The sequence below is a fragment of the Halichoeres trimaculatus genome, unplaced genomic scaffold (genome assembly GCF_033239565.1).
Source record: "Halichoeres trimaculatus isolate MK-OKI-2021-1 unplaced genomic scaffold, fHalTri1.1 fHalTri1_scaffold_21, whole genome shotgun sequence".
NCBI lineage: Eukaryota > Metazoa > Chordata > Actinopteri > Labriformes > Labridae > Halichoeres > Halichoeres trimaculatus.
The window spans coordinates 10,087,897-10,112,295 of record NW_027437199.1 but is presented as its reverse complement, the minus strand read 5'-3'; the positions used below and the strand labels follow the sequence as shown (position 1 = coordinate 10,112,295).

The 24,399-nt window shown below is 40.5% G+C and overlaps 1 protein-coding gene across 1 annotated transcript in view; it reads right to left on the bottom strand.

Annotated features, from left to right (window-relative positions):
- The window catches only part of tmtc1 (transmembrane O-mannosyltransferase targeting cadherins 1), a 109,848-nt gene that overhangs the window by 70,005 nt on the left and 15,444 nt on the right, over nucleotides 1-24,399 (bottom strand). Inside the window, exons 3-4 of the mRNA XM_074698703.1 lie at nucleotides 14,973-15,046; nucleotides 12,860-13,036 (exon numbers count right to left, since the gene is read on the bottom strand). Of these exons, the coding sequence (XP_074554804.1) occupies nucleotides 12,860-13,036; nucleotides 14,973-15,046 (251 nt within the window). The remainder of the gene's footprint in view (nucleotides 1-12,859; nucleotides 13,037-14,972; nucleotides 15,047-24,399) is intronic.

Genomic DNA, 24,399 nt, shown 5'->3' with positions numbered 1-24,399 from the left:
TATTGGTAAAGAGGCTGATTCAGAATGGACGAGCAGGTTCAGAATTTCAAGTTCAGGCAATTTGAACTTTTCTTCTACTTCTGTGAATATCTGTTTGAGAAGTCAGAAAGCTGTGGGGAGTTTTTTATAACTCACCCATATTGCGAAAAATGCAAAACACCAGCAAGTGCTGCAGTAAAAGTGGATCATTATGTTTCTCTCTTCTCAAATTGAAGGATACCAGCTAAAAAGCAGTGTTGTGTAAGGTCACATTGAAAAACTCAGCTAGCTCAAAGCTCTGCTCACATGGGTTAAAAATAACTGGTTCACATTCACAGTCCATTATTTACAATTTTAAACTGAGAGCATGATTTAAATGTTCTTGTCCAGTGTTCAACCATTTCTAAATTCTTCTTCAGTCGCCCCCTCTCTGATATCACCAACATTTACTGAAGTAAAGAAATCAATACAAACAACAGATCTCTGACCCGGAGTGAAAAAAAAAACAGTTTCTATGGCAAACAGAATAACTTTCTGCAGATTCATCTTTATTTATTCAATAAGTATTCACCATTTCTCAAACAAGTGCCCTCTCTCTTGAACATTTTAACCTGCAATTAGCAGTCTGCCCTCTGTTTGAAGGCTCTGAGTCTGACAAAGAAATAAAAGAGCACTAAACTGAAAAGATAGTTCCCGAGGGAAATCTGACTTTCTCTGTGTTCAAAACAAGACTTTGTCATTTCATGATTTCAGACACTCTTGTATTTGCAGGTGTTAAAAAACTCAGCATGCAATGGCGATTCGGTATGCAATATGCAATATGCATATGTATAAGGTTACACCTGAAATGACACAACCTCCATTTGAAAATAATTATAAAAATATAAATTATAAAAAAAATTACACAGTGAAGCTGAAATATGCTGAAATTTTCAAGAGTTACATTTTTAAACCTGCTCCTATGAGCATGACTTACAGCCATGGCTCCATTCTTTTAAAGAGGGGTTATGTTTTTTTTTTTTATTTAGGCCATTTGTTGTGTTCCATTTGTGCTTGGACGTCAGAATTTTCGACTTGGGAGTCTGAGTACCAACACCACCGCCGAGTTCCCAGTAGGAAATTCCGAGTTCAGGGGTAAACAATAATTAAGCTCCTGTGATATTAATTTTATTTTAGAATTTCTGACCAGTGCTTGTCGCAATAAATCAGCCATATATATATATATATATATATATATATATATATATATATATATATATATATATATATATATATATATATATATATATATATATATATATATATATATATATATATATATACATATATACATACATATATACATTATATATATACATACATACATATATACATTATATATATACATACATGCATATATACATTATATATATACAGTATTATTTGTTGTTCATATACAGAAATGATGCCATTTTGCTAAGTTTTTCCGACTTGGCAACTGAACGCTGCACTTGGAGGTGATGTCACTTCCACTCCCAACTTCCCAGTTCTGAGAAAAAATGGAATGCACCATTATACTGTTCCTCTGGTAACCCCACAGTAGATTTAAATTGTTCATAGCTAAAAAAAAAAAAAAAGAAGAAGAAAAAAGAAAAGAGAATCTCTATTTTTCACACACTGGTGTTTTAGAAAACCCTTATTTCACCATCGGTATGAAAGCTGCTGTCTCTTTAAGGCTCCCTGGATCTACAGACCCTATTCCCTCTGATTGGCCAGACGTCTGGAGGGCAGAGCAATGGGCAGACCTTGGTGTTGGCCTGCCTACCAATGTGTCATGAGCTCGGATAGGTCAGTTCGATGATCCTTATTTCAGCAAGCTTTGAGAAGAGCTCAAGCTCAAACTGTTTTGAGTTATTTATGGACAGATTCAGGGATTTCTGCAACATAAAAATATATAACTGTTCAGCAAGGAAATCTTCTTTGTATCCATGTTGGGAAAGCATAAAACCCCTGCGATAAGATGGGATAATAGTAACGTTTGATGACAATTTGAATATTCAAAGTCATGTCTAATCCTTCTTTCATACTGCTGCAGTTCACCAGATTAACACTCCAAAGTTTAGTTTATAAACTTTCAGTCTGCCTCTTTCCTCCATCTCTTTGTCGTTTTTCCACTTCTGACCTCTTTATCTCTGACTGAAACTCTCTCCGTCTGTCACCCCGTTAGCCTTTCAGAGGATCCACTGGCAGCCGTTGAGCTTTAATTGAGGCTTAAATTAAATCAGCAGCAGTTTAATCTCCTCTGGATCCCAAACGGGGAGACAAGGACGGGGACGGCTGTCTGTGACGCTGGCGACATCCCATAATGCCTCCTTGTAACAAATCCCATTAAGCACTGAGACATACTGTATTACTAACCCTTCTCACACTGTCAAATTCAACTCTGCTCCCAGATTTACACTGATTCGTGCTGCACTGTTTGTCTGGCAGGTTGCAGAAAGCTGTCTCCTCATCGACATGTTTGAGGAAGAAGAAAACCCCAACCACAAAAATTCTCACTATGTCGTGTCACCTCATCGTGGGCTCTGTGGTGACATTAAGATGCATTTTTTTCACACTTTTCCTGTAGCCTGAGGAGGTTTCTCCATAGCTGTAACGCTGCATGAAATGGAATTTTCTAGTTTTAATCTGCAGCATAATGAGGATGTTTTGAACACCAACAAAAATTCCAATTTCACCTCATTTCTGTGGCTACAAGCAGAGTTCTGCTGCAAGATAAGAGCGAACAGTAATTAGGAAGCTGGGAGACATGAGTTTGTGGTTCATGAGGTTTAATCACATGATTAACCTGCAGGTAAACAACAACAGAGAGACACAATCACCCCTGGCTGCCTGTCGGGCTTCACCTGCTGCAGACAACAGGTCAGCGAGGAGTCACTCGGCATGCTGGGAGATGGGTCAAGACCTCAGGATGTTCCCTGCTACTATTGTTTCTCTCAAACAAGCACCACAGCTTCAGAGTACATTGATGAGTAGAATAGAATAGAAAATACTTTATTCACCCCTGGAGGAAATTCAGGAGTCACAGCAGCAATAGAGAAAACAAAAGTAAGAAAGTGTATAAAAAGTGCAAAAAATAAAAAATAGATGCTGACAGCTTGTCCATCATTCTCCAGTTCAGCCAGTCTCCACCTCCACTGGGTCCAGGACTGAGCTTCTTCAGCAGTCTGTTCAGTCTCTGTCTCCTGGATCCTGTCTGCTCACAGCAGGTGAAGTTCTTCCAATGTGGCGTTCATGTCCAGAGATAGCTCCATTAGCCATGTCTGTGAATAGCATCTGTTGCTGGGTCCGCACAGCTAGCTCATCCATCTTATTGGAGATAGATCTTATGTTCCCTGTAACAATGGGAACGTAAGGACAGGTCGATGTCGTCACTTCTTAGTTCACACCTGAGACCCAGCACGTCGTCCTCACCTCCTTCTCCTCACCTTCTGGGGAAACATCAGGCCTTGCACCAGTTAGCATCGACATGCTACAGGCTGCTAACAGCTGATTTCACATGTTAACGATGCAGCCATGGTTACATGTAAGATCTCCAGACAAACACAGGAGAAAAAATAGTAAAAATATCACTGAAGACAAAACCAGTTTGGTGTCCATGATCAACAAATGAACCATACAATGATCCACCCGAATTACAAAGATGACGAAAAAGAGACAAAGAAGAGTGAGCTGCAGCAACAGGCAGCCACAACCAACAGGGCGGTGCCTAGCAGGATGAGCTTCGGGGTTTGAGAGCTGTTAAAAGAGCTTTGATGGAAATGTTTAGTGTGTTCTGTTTGACATGGGGCTCCTTTCTCTTAAGCTGCACACAGAGCACTTAACAGTGGAGTAAAAAAAAATCAAAAAAATAAATAAAAAAATCAAAAGCATCCAAACACTTGAAAGGCTGCAACAGTCGAGAATGCGACTGTAAGTTTAGCTTTGGATACAACGAAGTCAACGCAGTTTGTTTACCACGACTTTAGCCCTGAGTAAGAGAGGGAGCAGCAGCATACCTAAATCCTGCAGTGAGACATCTGTATCCCTGCTCCCTGACGCTATCACAGTGCAGCAGCCCTCCGCCTGCTTTATAACACAACCACTCCTATTACACAGGCTTACTGCTGAGTGTGTGTGTGAGTGTGTGTACACATGTTGATTATCATAGCAGTTGAGGCTAATCTGGAGGGAGACATAAACCAGACTGAGAATGGAGACGAGGGGAGCAGCAGCAGCAGCTGAAACCCGGAGCAGTCACAGACTGGAGGATGTGAAGAGCAGAGAGGATGACACTGGGACAAACACACACACACACACACACACACACACACACACACACACACACACACACACACACACACACACACACACACACACACACACACACACACACACACAATCATACAGTTATCATAATCATCTTTTTTAGATAGTAAATAAAAATCTAGTCTGATCATACCAGTAGGTGTTTATGTCTGTATGGAGAGCAAAAGCAGGTAGAACACAACCTGCTATTTCATGCCAGCTCCCCTCAGGGGTAGTCTGAGGACAATTTATTTCTCTTAGGTATCTGCATGAAGAGCAGTTAATGGTGGAATTATGGTGTTTACATTTTGATCCAATCCATTTTGATGTTGCAATGGAAGTATTTATATAAGGTCATTTCTTTCTTGGAGGCTCATACAGAAAGGATGCAGGGTGTGAAAAATTGTGGAAAAGTCTAACTCTAACAAGGTTTTTGCCTTGTTTCTACTTCAGTATGTGACTCCTGACAGTAGATGTGTAATCTGTGTACCGAAAAGAAGTGCATTTCTTCACGAATAGAGAGAAACCATTTAACCAACCTGTAGCTTATTTGTATTCTGTGTTTCATATCAGAATTTTAAAGGCTGTATATTACAAAAAGAATGACCCTATTTTAGCAGAATCTAATTCAGATGTTTTAAAAATTCATTAAAAAAATACTTTAATTTATACCTTACCTGTCTCTTCAACCAAACAACATAGGCAATGAAATTGGAGACTTAGCTTTTTGGCTAGTTTGTAGCCAAGCTAGCACACTGTCATGTGGGGGTCACCTAAATCCACTGCATTTGAGTTTCCTGTAGAAATTAATTTATTTCTTGTTGACTAAAGCAGTGGTCCCCAACCCCTGACCACAGCCCGGTACCAGTCCGTGGGTCAACTGATACTGGCACATAAAAAAATACTCATCTTATATTATTTCAGTTTGATTTATAATCTGATTCTGAATGATGCTTTAGTTTGAAAAAAGACTGGATCCACTCAGTCACTCATTCAGTGACTCATTCTTGATGCCAAACCGCCAAGCTAGTAAAACATAAAAAAGCAAACATCTTTGGAAAGTTTCTTTAGGCAGGGTAAAAGAGTCAGTGAGGAAACAGAAGAAGAGCCTGTCGACATTAAACCTGTCCGTGGCCCAAAAAAGGTTGGGGACCACTGGACTGGAGTGTCAACGTACGTAGCAGAAACAAAGTGTAATAGCACGCTGTGTTTATGCAACGTAAAAAATAAAGGGGGCTCCAGTAGGCCCAGTAGCGGTCATGTGGCCTGAAGCTGTTGCCTCAAGAGGTCTGCCATTTTCTGGCATGCCACTCCCTACTCTAACCCAGATGCCCCCTCTTCCAACTGTACTGTCTGTTTTTAAATCAAGGCCAAAAAATGGCCAAAACACAACTTAAAAACAAAAATATGCAGCCACAATGACTTGATAGTCAAATCACACAAGTAAGGATAATAACATAAAACTGAGTTGGTATTTTGTCTCTGAGTCACCGTACTAAGAACCTGCTCACCAGTGCTGCAGCGCATACAAGGTCATTTGTAGGTGATTAAGGAAATTAGGGATGCATCAGCCCAACTATTTAAGTCCAGATACTAATACCTTTACCTCGGCTAATGTTTTTTTTCAGCCTGTTAGACTTTCGTCATGCAGTTTTCAATAAATTGCTGCCTCTCTACTTTTCGTCTCTTGCTTCTTTACAGAGGTTTACAAAAGTAAACAATGTTTTCGTAAAGGTTCTTCCAACAAAAACACTACCTGATTATGTACAACACCAAAAGTGCCAACATCTGAAGAAAGGAACCAAATTCTCTAAGCAACCTTAGAAAATCATGCTCCTGCAGTGGAATCTGTCTGTGTCCCCTTCAGCACCTCATTAGAACTAATGGGCTCAAAAACGCTGCATATTTTTATTTTCTTAAATGAGCTGTGAAAACACCCAGTTTGGTCTGGAATTCAGACGGTTTATTAAACGTCGCAGGATTCCTCTTTTAAAGACAAAAGAATCAAAAAATCAGTGAACTGAACAAGCAAGCAGGAATGCACACTCACACTCGTACAGTAATAAAGAGATGCAATCATATGCACACACTCACCAACACAAACACACACTCTGACAGCCCTGCAGTGCTCTGGATGTTTGCCACACTTCTAAGTGACAGATGCCCAGGGGAAGTTTGCCTAGAATAACCTCTGATACAGATTGCTCTCACTATGTACACACACACACACACACGCTTGAATACACACTTGCATAAAATCCTCCCCATGCATGCTGTGTTTGAGTGTGTTATCAGCCGGTCAGGCTCAGCAGCAGCGAGCTAATTCCAGAACATTTCAGAGCAGCTTACACAGCAGGGAGGCTCCCAAACATCTGGACCTGTGCACGGCCACACGCTCACAGAAAAAGCAGACACACAACTGTGCACACACATTTGGAAAGCATGCACACAGCTTCTCACTTTAGCTCCTCACTGAAGCAATATCCCCATCAGGCTAACAGCAACACACATAAAGATTTTCTCCTGTTTAGGCTGTAAAAAGAGCAGCATGTTTTATGTTTTATGCTCATTTACATGTTCATACATCACTAAGGACCATTTTCTGAGCCAACTCCTCTTTCAATTCATGAATAAGAGCTTCCTTCCTTGCAGGCAGTTTCAAAAATGTCAGAAGTTAATGAAAAAATCTTGCAAAGACTTGAATCCTGCTGCAGATGGCTCATCTATCACATTCTTACGTTGGCCTTTAGGCTTTATGGATTAATTGTTCATAAACTGAGAAGCAGAAAGTTCTGAGGAGAGTTCGGTCATTAAGAAATGGTTTTGTTCTTGTGTTTGTATCCTGAAGTCTTTCTTTCTAAATGACCTGACCTCACTCTGGACTGTGCTTTCAATTTATTTTGTTTACCCATTAAAATCAAATCTCTGCCCTTTTGTTTTGCAGCCCTTTTATTAAATGCAAAGCCATGCACAAGCAACAGCATGTCCAGCTGTGATGAAACGATTCTACACTTGCCGACTGATGTTTTATTAGAAGCTAAAATAATCTGAAACAGGTTCCTTTTTTTTACCTTAACCCATGTGCCAGATGTCAAATTACACCAATTATAGCAGCTCAGAGAAAACGGCAGGACCTGAAATCTGCCAGGCTGTCAAGTTTGCTCAACAAACGCAGCAGGAAAACGTTTCTCTCATTTAAAAGGCAAAGTCTTTAGTTTCAAGTACTCCGTTCACTTATTGCTTCTGTTCAGAAAGCAACTGTGCCTCAAACAAAGCTCCTGGCTTGTATTCAGGGATCTTGGTAAACTGTGGCTGTGTCCCAATTCGGGGGCTGCAGCCTACGAAGGCTGAATTCGAAGACCGATTACATCACAGCAGTGCGTCGAAGGCTGTCCCATTTCAAAGGCTCTTCCTAATGCGGTCAACAAACCCGGCCCCTTTTTCAGGTAACACGGAGGATGGATTTAATGGATTCATAGCCTCACATATACCAAGATCCATCGCGCCTGAACACCGAAAATGATGGACACGGCTGAACTCCAAAAGGAGTGCTGTTTTATCCAGATGTGAAGGATTTCTGGCAACAACTATGTGATTGTATTTCTAAATCAAAGAATATTTTGTTTTACTGTGTAAAAATGTGTTCGGGCTCTTTTAAAGTGATATACTGAGGAAAAACAGTTCTTTATAAATCTTCTCATTATTAAAAAAAATATATGTTCATAAATGTGAATTATCTGGGGAAAAAAACTTACTTGGTGGGTTTTTTTATTTATTAAGTTCACAGGGAATTCAAAAAAGACATTAAATCATTTCAGCAGCTTGTATTTTGTACTTTTAAAAAAAATCTATCATCCCCTAGCGCTTGTTCAAATGTTGAAAATGTGCATTGTTGCCTTACTCTCGTGAAAATGGTGGTTCTATACTCTCTTAATAAAGAAAAAAAATGAAATAAAATAATAATAATAATAATAATAATAATAATAATAATAATTATTATTATTATTATTATTATTATTATTATTATTATTATTATTATTATTATTATAATGAAGCGCAGTAAAATAAAATAATAGTAAAAATAATCCTGTGAGTGAGTAGTGTCCGAAATGTTGTTTTAATCTAGCTGATGTAGTGGATTATATAGTCCACTACATCTAATTCACTATATAGTGAGTAGTGAGTAGGGAATGAGTGAATGATTTCAGACACAACCAGTGTAAACAGTTTAAACAACTTTTTCTATTCTAGCTTGGTACTGTGGCGACACCTGTGTTTGTGACACACTGCCCCCTGCATTTTGGGAGCGTCAAAACATACAAAAGACAGATTTCCTTGTTGATTATTGACGTTATAAGCAGCCAGACCTTATGCTGGTGTCACTTGATGTGCCATACGTCAATCACGCTGGTCAGTCGGATAAATAAGCAGAATCAATAATGGTATTGGTATCAATAAAATCTTATCAATATCCATCTGTAGACCTAAGAATTGTAGGATTTTTTTTCTGCGATGTGTAAACTGAAGTGTAGTGAATGTTTTTTCTTCTATTCTGTGTTTACATTTCACCTCTAAAGAGGGTCTGTGGCTGTGATCCAGTATATTCCTGAATAAAACACAGAGGCTGTGACTGTTTAAAACAGGATAAACGGACCAGATGTCCTCTGAGATTGGCCAGAAACACTCTTTAAGTCCCTATGAGAAGATTTTCCTACAGGTCTGAAATGAGCTGAACCCAGAGTGTGCCTGGAAGGTAAGAAATCCATCTGAAGACTGACGGTGTGTTTTGGAAAATGGCCGGCAGTAATGTAGAATATATATGTGATTCGCAGTTAATGGGCTAAAGCATAGAAAACACTGGTATGGTCCATTAAAATAAGCAGCTGGAATGATGATGGGATGGGAAAAGAGAGAGATGGGTTTGTGTGTTTTATCTGAAGCTCAGTGCTCTCCAGGCATCTGTCCTCTATTATCTCTGCAGGCTTCTTTAAGAGCTGAGCTGGGATGAGAACAGTGCGGCAGCAGCAGCACAGCAGGCTGGTAAAAAGTGAGCCGTGGATAATGGCTTCTGTGTAAAGTCATACAGGAAGGACGGATAATTTACTGCATCCAGAATCAGTCTGGTAGGGAAACATCTGCCTCTGTGTCAGAGTTTCCCGCTTTTGCTCTGTGCTGTCTCATCTGAATAAATCCACTTTTCTTCTCTTTACACAACAAACCTCTTAAGGAGGGGTTGAAGGAAGTGTAAATACCTGTCAGCAAGACAGCAAATGATTTGAACAGTTACACAAAAGTGCCTGAGACAACATCAGACACCAGTATCTGTGTCAATGTGTTCTTAAGAAAGATGAGTCAGATTCATGTATTTGAACTGAAGAGATGTTCTCACTTGTGCTGTAAATTGATAGACATCATGTACTTGTCGTTAGAAGCTCATTCCAGTTGTTCCTAATTAGAAGGATGAAATTTATCCCCAAGGAGAGTCTGATCTTCACAAGGGCTGAGAGGAAACTACAAACACTTCAGAGCACACTCTACATTTATAACTGCTAACATAGCAGTTTAAAAAAGCTTAACTTTAACAATTCACAAACAGTTTCTGAGTTCGGAGTTTAAATACATGCAATGAAAAGTATTTTTATTTGACCTTAAGATTCTTAATTTATTCCTCAATTTAAAATGCCTGTTTGAGTCTCATTTTAGTCTTTTTTTGCCCTGAGGTTGAGCTTTATTCAGTCAATAAAGTCTCCATATTTTAGTAATTACTTTGAAGCCACACCAGAATTGGTTATTTCTAAATAATACAAAATTTTAACATCAGTGGTCTATTGTAAATAATCTATTTACAATAATGGAGACCAAAAAGTCCCTTTTTATTAGGGATGGGTATCTTTCACATTTGAAACGATACGGTAACTATGTCTGGTACCTGGCAATTGATATCGGTATGCAACGGTAACAATTTTTGGTACTTTTTGTGTTCACATGGATAAAAGTATCCATGTGTACGTCAATAAAATCTCTTTTTTTTCAATTTAAAATATTTATTCTTTAATATATAACAATGTAATGTTGTGTTTATGTCTAGCATGGAAAAACGCCTACACTTCCTCTCCCTCACAGTCACAAGGATGTGAAATGGTGCCTGGTACTTCGGTCAGTACCTACAAACGTACCCAATTCGGAGCCCCTACCCTACTTTTCATGACACTATGCTGATGGGCAAAGTTTAGCAGGGGGAAAGAGTTCACCAAGTGAGAAAAAAGATGTGAATTCTTGGATCTACTTTTTAGTGATACTGCACAAAAAAAAAGATGTACACAAACTGAGTTCACAAAAGTTTGCTTGTCACATTTCAAACAAACTCACTGTGACTCTTCATGAGTATTTGACACAGAAAAACTATGAATTCCAGCCAAAGGTGTCACTACCAATGGCAAACAGATAACTCTCACAGAATATTTAAGTTAAAACATTTTTTCTCTTTAACACATTTAGACCAGATGCAAAATTTACAGCTTAAAGGTTATGCCACATATGCACATTTATTCCATTTCAGGCCACACAGGTCATTTTAGACAGCATTATCTGTCTTAGCCGTCAAAAAGACGGTTCTCAAAAGAAAAAAAAACAAATAAGGATGCAGGATATTGGATTTTGTCGATATCCGATATGCCAATATATCAAAACCCCTTTTGGCCGATACCGATACCGATAATCACAAGTTTGTTTGTTTTTTTCACTGTAAAGAAAGCTAAGTCTATCCTGTACTGGAATTTATGTGTTACTCTAATTGTGACGGTCTTATTTGTTTAAGAAACACACATAAAACAAGACAAAAAACATTTGATTTTGCCATAAATAAGAAATGTATTATTTTTTCAAACTCAAGACATTCAGTGTTGAAATGCAGAAAAATAATTTCTTTAGATCACATGAACTTTAAATGTACAATGCATTTTTAAACATAACCAAGTTGCATTTGATTATTTTAGAGCTACTGTAACAACCTAGTGACAGACACAGAGCTCTGCAGTGCAAATGAATGAAGTGCTACAGTTTATGTAAGGAGCTTATTTTTCAGATGGAAAATAGTAATAATCCTAACTGAATAGCACCTTATCGGCTGTGCATATCGGCAGAAATTTTCATATCTGCCGATACTGATAAACGTGTTTTTAAGCTTTTATCAGCCGGTACCGATATTGTGCCGATAATATCGTGCATCCCTAAAAACTAAAACAAAAACCTTTTTACTAGACATGCACCGATCAATTGGTCAACCGATCAATCTGAGCTGATTTGGGGGATCGGTGATCTCCCCATCTTTACATATGAAATTGATCTTATATGCCTCCAGAAAGGTCTGACAGCCAGACATTGTCACTTATTGCTCTAAGACCTAAAACTCAGGACACTTTATTGGTTTTTTAAGTTAAAAAATTAAGATTTTATTGTTTAACAGGTATTGTTTAATTTTTTTCAATAAAATAGAATTGGAACATTGAAGGTATATGCTGTCAGGTATAAAAAATAATATATAAAAATCAGTATCAGCAGGTCAGGCTTTTAAAAGATCAGTGATCGGCCAGAAAATTGTGATCAGTGCACCTTTACTTTTCACTCCCTCCATGTGAATTAAAAAATCCCAAAACCCGCCTATTATTTTCTCGCCGTGTGTACTTCAGTAAATCACAGCGCATTCCATGAGTCTTGTGTCTTAAAAATGACGGCACTGTCAAGTCTCATCCAGCCTTAGAGGTTGCTTTGGGTCTAAACTGGTTGAAACAATTCAAGTTACTGATCAGATATTTAAATCAAGGTTGTTTCAAGCATCTAAACCTGAAACACTTAACTCTTTTCACTCTCCCTGTTAGGTCCTGCTGCTGTGCTGTCCCTGCTGATGAAAGTGAGGAAAGGTCGCTACACAGATTAAAGTGGTGTTTTAGACAAATGTTCCTTACTCCTAGTCCAGTAAAAATAAAACACTCAGCAACCACTATGGCCTTATTTTAGTTCTGTGACCTTTGATAGAAGAGCTATGAACACACGCTTTTTTACCAGTCCCTGAATGGATCTGCAGAGACAGGTTCGATGGACGGTTTATTCATGAAGCTCTGAACTGGATCTTCCTCTCTGGTGATAAATACTTGATAAAAAACCTTGTACTTAATATGGAGCTGAATAAAGCACAGAACTACGATAAAGGGAGCTGTTGACACAGAGATATAAATGGTAATGGGAGCCGAAACATTAAACGTGAAAAATTAAACCAACACAAGTTGTGTCACTAACGCACATCATGGAGTAAAAATCCAAACCTCTGTACACTTGTTTCTAAAATGCCCAAGCCAACGCTGCTAACTCGACTAAAAGGACACGTTCTATCTGCAAACAAATTGTGTCTGTGTGCAGTGCTGTGCTCTCAGGTGTAATCAAGTTTAGCTGAGTAAATCTAAAGAGAAAGCATTAATATCCTGAGCTGCGTGCTTGCTCAGAGGAGCAGCGACACATAAATCAGGAGGAGAAAACAAAAGGCGCAGCGAGCTCTTACTGGATGAGTGGCCTGCGGCACAGCACCAGGGCGTCGTACAGCACACACACTCCAAACACGGTGACGCCCGTCTCCTTCACCAGCATGGCACAGGTACCCAGCGACAAGCTGACGAGGAGACAGGATGGAGACGCTGTGGGGGGGAATGAGTCCTCGGAGACGCACGCCCCCACACTCCTGAGACAAAAAGAAAGAGAAAGATGAAGAATGTGATTTACAGAGGTAGAGCTGGAGCCCGGGCACTGAGAAAGATTTTGGTATTCAGTGTTTGTCCTGTTTACAATAAAATGAGGAAAGATTTGTTCTCTTCTTGCTCCTGTTCGAAGCAATTAAAAAAACGACGATAGCAGTTCTGAATCTGTCTTGCAGGTTAAGACTTTGATATTTGGTTTCATCAAGTTGTTTGTTGATGTGAAAAATTATATCATACAGGTCGCCTAGCTTAATTTTTTATTCAATCTACAGTATGCATGCTGCAGTCTGGAGCTGGCAGCAGAAGAGTGATGGTGCTCACATGAGAATCAGCTGGATTCAGATACAATCGTATGAAACAGAAAGAAGTGGTGCCTGAAACTTGCTGCATAGCTGTAATCCCTGTCAATTTGAACAAACACCTGAGATTGTCCTGCATTTTGGAGGAATTTCTTAAAGTTGACAGAATAATGTTGGGTCACTCTGCTCTACAAGTTCGAGTGAAAGTCAAGTCAAGCTTCACCCTCATTTAGGATCTGTTTGGTGTTTTGTTTCAATAAAGTTGTATTTTTCTTCCTCCGTGCTTCGTGTGTACACGACACTTGATTTAGGGTGAAACGCAAAGGTTTTGTTGCGTTTCGGCCTCATGTTTACACGGAAACAGCATTTTAGCCGACCTAAAATGCAAACTTTTGTTAACAGCTTCCAGAGTGGGATTTTTCTAAAAGACGCTGCTGACACCGTTGCCGTGTAAACAGTAAGCTAGCATTTTCAATGGAAACGCTGATGTCATGCTCCGCTCCAGGTGAGCGCATACAACAGCACAATATTCCCTTTGTTATGACCTATGCGAACTACCGTGTTGTGCTTGTGCTGCTCAATCTGCTCATTTTGCTGACTGTCTTTCAACAAAATTTGCATCTGTTGCTCCAATTCTGCTCTTAGTATTCACCGATACACCAGATGATCAGCTAAACTCTACTCCCGTGGAGATCTACCAAAAGTGGCTTCTGGACAAGACAGTTATAGTGCCAACTACAGGCCTGGCATGCTTACTACAGCTATTTTTTTTCCCTCAGCGTTTCCGTTCCATTTTTTTTTCACTGATTTTTAGCGTTTTTGGATGTAAACCTTAAGAGGCCTTAAGGTCTTAGCACACTGAGTCAGTTTTCTTTGGATGTGATTTTTAGACGCGTAATCTGAAAAAAGCGTCACGCACAGACACCTTGCACACTGAATCCGATGCGTTTTTTTGTATTAATTGCAAAAATTGGCCATAAAAGAAAAATGGGATCATCAAGCAGTGATCAAGCAATTGATCCTGAGCAGTGGCTGTCAGTATGTTTGAGATATGCGCGTGGACACACACACACACATACACACACAGGCATAGGCACACAGACACACACATGTACACGAGTCTTCATTCATCAACTAAACATCTGTCATATGTCAGATAATGTAAGAATGTGATGTTGCAAGTAGCCTACAGCATCTCTGAATAGTCTAACTACAAGAAACAACTTGGGCGGGTGTGAAAAAATGCAAAAAAATCAAACCTGTTCCGAAAAAAGTAATGACGAATGAAAGTTTTGGATCAAGTGTGCAAACATGATTGACATTTCATGGGATCAAAGTAATTTTTTAACAAAGGCTATTTTTGGATGAAAAAAAACAGACTCAGTGCAAAAGCCTTTACTCCCCAACCAGAAACCACCCAACACAACCAAAACAAGTCTGTTGTTCAAAAAAATGTTAACATTTGTTAAAAAAATACGCTAATAGTGCAATTTTATTTGGCTTATGCCACCTTGCACCATTTGTGTGTGCGTGTGTGTGTGTGTGTGTGTGTGTGTGTGTGTGTGTGTGTGTGTGTGTGTGTGTGTGTGTGTGTGTGTGTGAGTGTGCAGAGTCATCTTACCTGATGTAGGAGAGGAACGTCAGTAAGAACAGCAGACAAGCCAAGACGTCAGCCCTGCCCACGATCCCAGACACCTGCAGTACAAAGACACACACAAAAACACACAACGATACATATTTTAGGGATTACTCATGGTCAGGAAACAGCGCTGGATGTCCTTAATAACACAGTTATGTTGCTATGCTACAGTGAAATGCACGACTTGGCACCACAGCCTGAACAGTGAAGCTGTGATGAAAGCTCAGACAGGTAGCCATTAGCAGAGCCGCCAGTGAGCTTTAAAGCTTTTAAAATTTCACACTGCAAGAGAAGATAAATGACAGTAATCAGACTTGTTTTAAGAAAGAGGTTCTATAGCATCTACAACCGAAAGAAGCCCTGAAAACCTATCATAAGAGGTAAAAACAGATTGAAGAGGTCACTGATAAGTCCTGGAAAGAGGCCTCACACCTGCTTGTTAAAAATCTCAGATTCTGTTACAGGTGTGTGACATTTAGCACAACTTTGGTGTGTTACACAATGTCAGACAAATATTTAAACCTGAGGGATGCAATTCATGGTTTTGCTGTATTTGTGCCGCTTTGATTTTTTACCTCCATCAAAGGGATTATGTTTTTGGGAGTTTTCTAATCGTCTGTGAACAACATAACTCAAAAAGTAACCAACGGATCTTGATGAAATTTTCAGGAAATGTTCAAAATGGGATGAGGAAAAAGTGATTTAATTTTTAAAGGATTCTTTATTATTGTGAGATAGGGTCGTTTTCACCATATGTGGAAATAACTCCACCATAAATGGCCGGATTGCTTTGCAAAACAATACAAGACAAGGTCACCATAATTTCTGACAGATGTAAAAGTATGATCCAGATCCTGGCAATATTCTGGATACTAAGATCTGGAATATGAAATATGTACTGGGTCATCATAATTTTCAACACTGTCAGGTAAAAAACCTGCAACTAACACCAAATTGTAGCAGACAGTCTGCTGAAAGGGAGTATAACATTAAAGTAGGACTTAAGTGTTGGTGACAATCACAGTATGCTTGGTGGATGTCTGTGCTCTCTTAGTGCTTTTCTAGTTTAATTGTTAATAAATTGTTAGTTGTTAATAAATGCTGATGGCACCAAATGAGTATGTCACAGGCAGATGTGAGAATCTTCTTAAAACTTAAAATGTAAGAAGTAAGAACACATTTTTTGAGGAATAGTTGGGGCAGGAGGCTCAATTTATTTTGGCTTCACTCCTGGGGATGTGTCATGTCGTTGTCTTTGGTTACAGTTTACGTCCGCCCATGTTTATCCCTCTGAATAACACCACTTTTCTTAAAGGGATTATATCATCGGGCATTACGGACAAGAATGATCAGAGAATTTACAACCAGCCAAAAACTGCTCTCTCCCGGCTGTCCTCTGTGTTTGTCCGCTCTTTCTAAAGCTGTTTTAGCAGCGGGGACATTTTCAGGATATATTACAGACTTTTGAAAGAAAGTGGACAAAACTGCTGGCCTCCTGTCTGGGGAGTAATAGAGGGTATGTGTTTCTGTCTTCTTAAATTCAGCGGTGTTTCTCCATAAAGTTGATCTACTGTATCAGCCACAATTCCAGCCAGTGGATCTGTGTGCGGAGGTTTTCTATGAGTGAGTGTGTGTGTGTGTGTGTGTGTGTGTGTGTGTGTGTGTGTGTGTGTGTGTGTGTGTGTGTGTGTGTGTGTGTGTGTGTGTGTGTGTGTGTGTGTGTGTGTAGGAGCCTGGCAGAGGAGCAGTAAACACGTCCAGCCAACACTGATAAAGAGCAGGCCGCAAGGGAAGGGAGGATGGAGGGCACTGAGGGGAGAAGGAGGAGGAGGAGGAGGAGGAAAGACTTTCATGTGATAACTCATGAAAAAAAGAGTAAAAGGAGCCTCCGCAGCTCACACACACACACACACACATTCACATACACACACAAAACCTGGCAGAGGTTCGCAGGGAGCGAGTGGGAGACAAAGGAACAGGAGAGACATATTAGATTACAACCGGATAAAATTAAGCCTGGCTAGACGCTGCGAAGCTCTCATTGCCAGACTTCAATGCCAAATGCTGGAATGGAAAATCTTGTTTTTGTTGTTTTACTTCATGTTGCATTCAGGCTCCACGGGAGAGAACAGGACAACTCAGTGTTTTATTCACAGCAGAAGCATGAACACATTACAAGCTGCACTTGTTGCTTTAATGTGAAAGGGAAACTAATCAGTGCGTGACGTTTTATTTTGAAACTGTGAGCCTTGATTTTGGCTCAAGCACTTGTTTGGCCTCAATAAGAGACAGTATGTTTTTAATAATTTGGAAGAAGCAGATTCTCATAAAGAGCATGTATTTTGTCTCCTATCAAATCTGGTGGAGTGAGAGGTTTGACTGGCATGGATGCAGAGCACGACACAAGCTGTCAGTAAGTAATATATACAAGCAGGAAAAATATCAGCTTTTTTATGACATGCACTCCTGAAAAGTTTTTTGGAGTTTCACAGGCTCTGAGCCAGAAATTTCTGGATGATAAACTCAGTGATAGAGGACAGTCAGAAATAGAAAAAAATCGCCAGTTGGTAGTTTTTAAATTACTCTCAGGTGTTTTAAAGATGCAATGAAGAGGATCTGTTTTAAATGAACTCCCTCGCCACCTTGTGGCCCGGAGTCTCCGCACACTGTCGTAAATTCCTTTTAGTGAAGCGTGTGTTTGTTTTGGAATTAAATGAAGATTGGATCAAAACAAATTTTCTTTTTCAAGACAGCTTTTTACTGGATACAACGCACAGAGGTAAGGTATTTATTAGTACAGTTACATAGTGCTATGGTTTGAAACATGACATCAAGCAAACATTGTAGCAGCCGGCTATATGTTAGCGACATCGTCAGCCCGGTGCTCTGACACTTCTGTAGGCTAATGTAACAACAAGTAAACACTGTCACTTTGTAAGTAGTTTAGTAGCCTTTTATGTTAAGCGCAGCTGGCAGCACGATGCTCTAAGACATGTCTGTAATGTGTAACGTCAGTAAATCCTGGTTAGCTATGTCCTGCCAGTCATCTACCAACCAGAGCTAATGCAACTTCACTCTTCATTTTATTGATAGACTATCAAGTTTGAACAGACCCCTGCAGAATAACTGCTGACTGTGGGTTGAAATGAACATTATCACAAACAGCTTAGACCCTGTGTTATAGAGTGATACAGCCCGAGCTAAAGGCTAATTAGCCTTTAGCTCGGGGCTGTATCACTCTCCCGTTTAGCTTTCTTCTGCTCTTCTGTCCTTTTTCTGTCTCACAGTTAGGCTCCTATGTCCACCATCACTACAAAATTAGTCACAGAAATAGTTTTAGCAGAGAAAAACACAGATCTCTGTGTTTTATCTCTTCTCGCCACTAAACTTCATCAGCTGGCGTGGTGTTGTCATAGAGATCTAGACGTGCCGTGGATCAATCCGGTCCTGGTCAACCTGAACTAGAAGCTAAAAAAGTGGAAATTTAAATTAACCTGTAACCAGTAATATTAGCGCTGATAATCTCATTATAAAGTATGGATTACGATCAAGCATGTATCTAGAAGGGAGACTTTTTCAAGATCACTTTCAAACTCCTCACAGCCCCTTTAAGTCTTGTTTTTATTCTAAAACGTCAAAATGTGTTTCAAAAGGAAGGGTGTGTCAGAGAAACTTCTACAGAAAACAGCTGCAAGTGCTGGAACAGACAACGTGTGTTACACACTTTTGAACACACACACACACACTGAACCTCAGCTTTAACTTTGCTGTTGGTTGCTTTCTGAAAACATACACATCTTGTGTGTCCATCCATCATGCGCGCAGAATCGAGATGAAAGGAGATTATTTACTCTCTCAAGTGGACAGCCTCTGACTCTGAGTTTAGAGTGAGAGTGTGTGTGTGTGTAGTCTGGAGAAGACTTCACTTCATCACCTACGAATACTTCAGAGGGGCCTGGATGGACAGAGATGAAAGGGGGAAGAGAACAGAGGAAGAGAGGGATGAAGAGTGAATGAAGGTGCAAGATGAAAGAAGGAGTCTGTGGTGGTGATGGGGGGCAGACTCAAATCTCTGCATAAATAACAGATGTGTGTGAAGTCTCTCTCCTATTCATACACACACATATTCTGGGTGTGATTTTAATATGAGCAGCAGTAAACAGATTAATCTCCTTAAGGCTGCAGACGAGGAAGGAGCAGCTGTCTGAGTTTTCTGTCCATTCAAATGTCACAGACGAGTTTGCACCAACTGAAACTTTCTTCCCTCACATCTCTTTCATTCTTAACTTTCAAAACTTCTCCACTCAAAGAGTCCTTTACTCTCTGAGTGACCATTGTCTCTTTTTTGCTTCCACCCCTCTTTGTGGTCTAGCCACAAAAAGAGATAGAAGCAAAAATCATCCATCGGATGTAACCTGATGAGACAGGACAGTCAAACATCCATAAATCTGAGGGCGTGGTCTGTTCTGAGTACAGTCTCTGCTTACTCAAACTCAGGAGCCACTCATAGAGGCTCAGGCATCAGAAGGGGACCCCTCCAGCACCTTTCTTTGGGGTTTTGGGGAAAGAAACTCAGGGTAGACCCAGAGATTGATGTAGGGCCCATGTGTCCAGTTTGAAATACTCCAGAAGGAGCTCAGAAACTCTGAAGAGATGGATGACAAGACAACGTTCTTAGGCTGCTGCCAATGAGAGCCAGCACCAAATAAACAGAGAAGAAAGGGATGGATGGATGGATGGGTAGACAGAAGGGTGGACAGATGGATGGATGAGTGGTCGAATTGATTGGTTTGATGGGAAGATGAATGACTGGCAAAATTAATGGTCAGATGGAAAAAATGGTTGGATGGGTCACTGGAAAGATGGACAGATAGAATGACAGACGTAATGTATGTATTGATGGATGGATGGAGGAATGGAGATTGATAGATTATATGACTGAAGGCATAGATGGTTAAATGGAGGGATGGTTGGATGGATGGATAGATGAATGGATGGATGGATGGATGGATGGATGGATGGATGGATGGATGGATGGATGGATGGATGGATGGATGGATGGATGGATGGATGGATGGAAATATTGATTGGTCAATTAATGGATAGACAGATAGATTGACTAATGAAAAATAGAATGGGATGAATGATGGATGGTGGAATGGACTGATGAATATAAATAAACTGAATGAATGAAAAGATAGATGCCTAGAGTAAAGGGTGGATTGCTGGATGGCTGGACGAATGGATGGATTGATGGATGGATTAAGATAGACAGATTTAATGGATGGATGGATGGATGGATGGATGGATGGATGGATGGATGGATAGAAAGATTTAATGGATGGATGGAAGGATGGACATTCATTCATTTTAATTAATTGTCTTTTATCATTATTTTTAGGTTGACTGTTTGAATGCATGTTGTATTGTACATTCACTGATGCTCTGCACAAAGTTCCTAACGGATAAATTAAGTTCTTTGAATTGAATTGAATTAAATGGACATATTTTACGGATGGATGGATGGATGGATGGATGGATGGATGGATGGATGGATGGATGGATGGATGGATGGATGGATAGATAGAATTTATGGTTGGTAGCTTTGCAGTTGTAAGTTTTGCTGTCTGCCTCTCTCGACAACACAAAAAAATAATCTGACTTCACCATCATGTCTTAAATCTGATTAAATTCAAACAGGAGGTGTGTATGATCCAACTCTTCCACTGATTAGAGAGAAAGAAAAGCTCGTTGTGGATGCAGCCAGGGTGACACTGAGAAGAGGAAAGAATGAAACGTACCTTTTTGTCACTCTCACCCCTCTCCCCATCTCTCCCGTCTCTCTGTCTAATTCTGATCCATTACATAATTGTGCAGGAATCTGAGCTCTGCTGCAGCTGCAGCCGCCTCTCTGCACCCAAACCAGCGAAAGGGGAGAGGAAGTGTAAAAGTACAGCTCGGTTAAACACACCCAGACACACAGAGTGAGGGAGCGTGACTTTTCGCAGGCAGACTGTCACCCCGGGGGAGGCTTTCAGGAGAGTCCACTGTCCCTTCAGCTCTGTGTGTCCTGGCCTTCACCGATAGCCCAAACATCCGGAGACAGCTTTATTCAGTGTGTGTGTGTGTGTGTGTGTGTGTGTGTGTGTGTGTGTGTGTGTGTGTGTGTGTGTGTGTGTGTGTGTGTGTGTGTGTGTGTGTGTGTGAGAGTGAGCCCAGGGCAGCACAGCACACATATGGCTGATGGGATCCACACATGGCCAGCGTGCTATCAGCAGACACAGGAGGGAGGGGGGATGAATGGAGGCTTTTCAGCTCTGAAACAGGAGCCTCATTCACTGTGAATGAACCGACACCGGAGACAGAAAACAGAAGAGACTCTGACCCTGGATTAGCTACAGTTTATCAGCCACTTAATCTAAAAAACAAAACTTTCCAATCCAAAACCTGTGCATGGATTGGCTCGTATACCACTGATCTATTTTGGCTCTTTAAAGAAAAATATAACCTCCTTTTTCTTTCTTATGGGGTGTTTATACATGCAGTCTGCATGATATATGTGTATACTGTGTTATGAGCAGCTGCTGTAGAGAAAAACAATTCACACTCTTGGGGGTAACATCTTCAGCTGATGTTTTATTAATCAAAAGAAACCATCTGTCTTCTTGCTGCTGCCTGCTGATGTTGACGTTTACTTTCTGATGGTTTCGTTTAGTTTTGCTTGATTAAAATGGTTTTCTTTCGACTGATCTGAGAAGAAAGAGTCTGTAAGACAAATATATGATTACTGAGAACGGGCACTAAGTGTTCCAGTTAGATAAAGATTTGGAGCGTACAGCGAGAAAAATCGCTCCCAGGGGATTGATTCTGTTTAGAAACAAAACACACTCCTCCTCCTCTTCTTCTTCTTCTATAAAGGTTTCAAATTCTTCTTTCTGTTGACCATGAGCTGAATTACTAGGTGAAAAGTGAAAAGAGTGTGTGTGTGTGTGTGTGTGTGTGTGTGTGTGTGTGTGTGTGTGTGTGTGTGTGTGTGTGTGTACCCTCTTCCAATCTCATTCCTTATCACAATGGGAAAAATGAACTCCATCTGGCCTTAATGAGAGAGGCTGTTTATACTGAGAAACAGTCTGGGATTCATCAGCCTGTGTGTACCCCACTCTGTGTATATATGTGTGTGTGTGTGTGTTTGCTGATTTCATTTTCTTCCTGGTTGGCAGTGTATTCAGCTTCTTGAATCCAAGAAGGTGATGAGTTTTGAAAGAAAAGTGGAAAAATTACAAATTTCTTGTAACAAGCAATTTGGCTTGTTCTGACGGATGCATGGATCAGCTGGAATAATAAACAGTGGAAGCAGAAAAGTCGGATGGTGTAAAAAGACATGAAAACCCAGAAGATATTTCAAAGAGAAAATCATGACATGATCTCCTGCTGTGAACCCCACCGGACGCAATTAAAACAATACTTTTAGACATCAAAAAGATGGACAAAGGTAGTGTTTTGAAAAAAGTAGTGCTCAAAAGTACACATCATGATCGAAACCCAGTGAAGGAGTGAATTTGAACTTATATCCATAAAAAGTTGCAGATCAAATCTCAAAAAGTTGTATGGGCTGATCAAGCTGTTGGTTGTATGATATGATTGTTTTTCCACAAGGTCTCTTCCCAGATGGACATGCCTGAAACGTTTCACCAAGAATGTGTCCAGGAAGCATCAGGACAAGATGCCCAAACCACCTCATCTGGCTCCTCTTGATGCGAAGGAGCAGCGGCTGTAGTCTGGTGTCTGAGCTCCGAGCCCTTTCACTGAGGCTGAGCCCAGACACCGTCAGGAGAAAAGCTAATTTCAGTCACTTGTACTCACGCCCTCATTCTGTCAGCTACCCCCCACAGTTCATGACCATAGGTGAGGGCTGAACATACACTCACTGGCCACTTTCTAATCAGCCAATCACATGGCAGCAACTAAATGTGTTTAGGCGTGTAGACATGGTCAAGACAACCTGCTGCAGTTCAAACCGAGCATCAGAATGGGGAAGAAAGGTGATTTAAGAGACTCTGAAAGTGGCATGGTTGTTGGTGCCAGACAGGCTGGTCTGAGTATTTCAGAAACTGTTGATCTACTGGGATTTTCATGCACAACCATCTCCAGGGTTTACAGAGAATGCAATGGAATGGAGAGTCCTCGTTACAACCGAGATCTGCAGAAGAGCATCTCTGAACGCACAACACGTCCAACCTTGAGGCAGATGGGCTACAGCAGCAGAAGACCACACTGGGTGACCCTCCTGTCAGCTAAGAACAGGAAACTGAGGCTACAATTCACACAGGCTCACCAAAACTGGACCATAGAAGATTGGAAAAACGTTGCCTGGTCTGATGAGTCTGGATTTCTGCTCCACATTCGGATGGTAGGGTCAGATTTTGGCGTCAACAACATGAAAGCATGGATCCATGCTGCCTTGTATCAACGGTTCAGGCTGCTGGTGGTGTAATGGTGTGGGGGATATTTTCTTGGCTCACTTTGGGCCCTTAGTACCAACTGAGCATGGTTTAAAGTCCACAGCCTACCTGAGTATTGTTGCTGACCATGTCCATCCCTTTATGAGCACAGTGTACCCATCTTCTGATGGCTCCTTATCCAATAGAGCACCTTTGGGATGTGGTGGAACGAGAGATTCTCATCATGGATGTTTAGCCGACAAATCTGCAGCAACTGTGTGATGCTATCATGTCAATATGGACCAAACTCTATGAGGAATGTTTCCTGTACCTTGTTGAATCTATGCCACAAAGGATTAAGGCAGCTCTAAAGGCAAAGGGGGTCCACATCACAAATCCTGACTTGTAGATTGCCCTAAGACCATAAGATAATGTAAGAATATAAAAAGTGATCGATGTAGTTGCAGGGCAACAATTTGCCGTCAAGTACACAGATGTTTAGTCCTCATGTAGGCAGTCAAGGTTTTATTCCAACCTGCAGCCCCTCTCCCTATAAGTCAACCCTGGTTTCTTCCAAACAGAAGCATGAAAGCCCCAAAACTATAGCTTAAAAATAAACACCAGTCTATTTGCCAGCAGGAGGCGACTCTATTGTTTGTGAAAAGTAGGCAGCAGTGTCTCACAGTAGGGAGTTCAAATACAAATCTTAGTTGTGTGGTAATAGTGTAGCTGTTTTCAGAATGGAAAAGCTTCTCAGCAGCTTTGATCATGAGTCCACACCAGCTAAAACAAAGCTGAAGCCCAGTGGGGGGTCCTCTGTTCCAGTCTGACATCAAACTGGTGAAGATCAGAAGAGGATGGCGGATGAAAAGTGAACCTGCGTCTCTAGCAGATTACCTATTATCATCGATTGTTACCACCAGATCAGTTTGCAGACACCTGCTCATAAATTCTAGCAGCTTACAGGA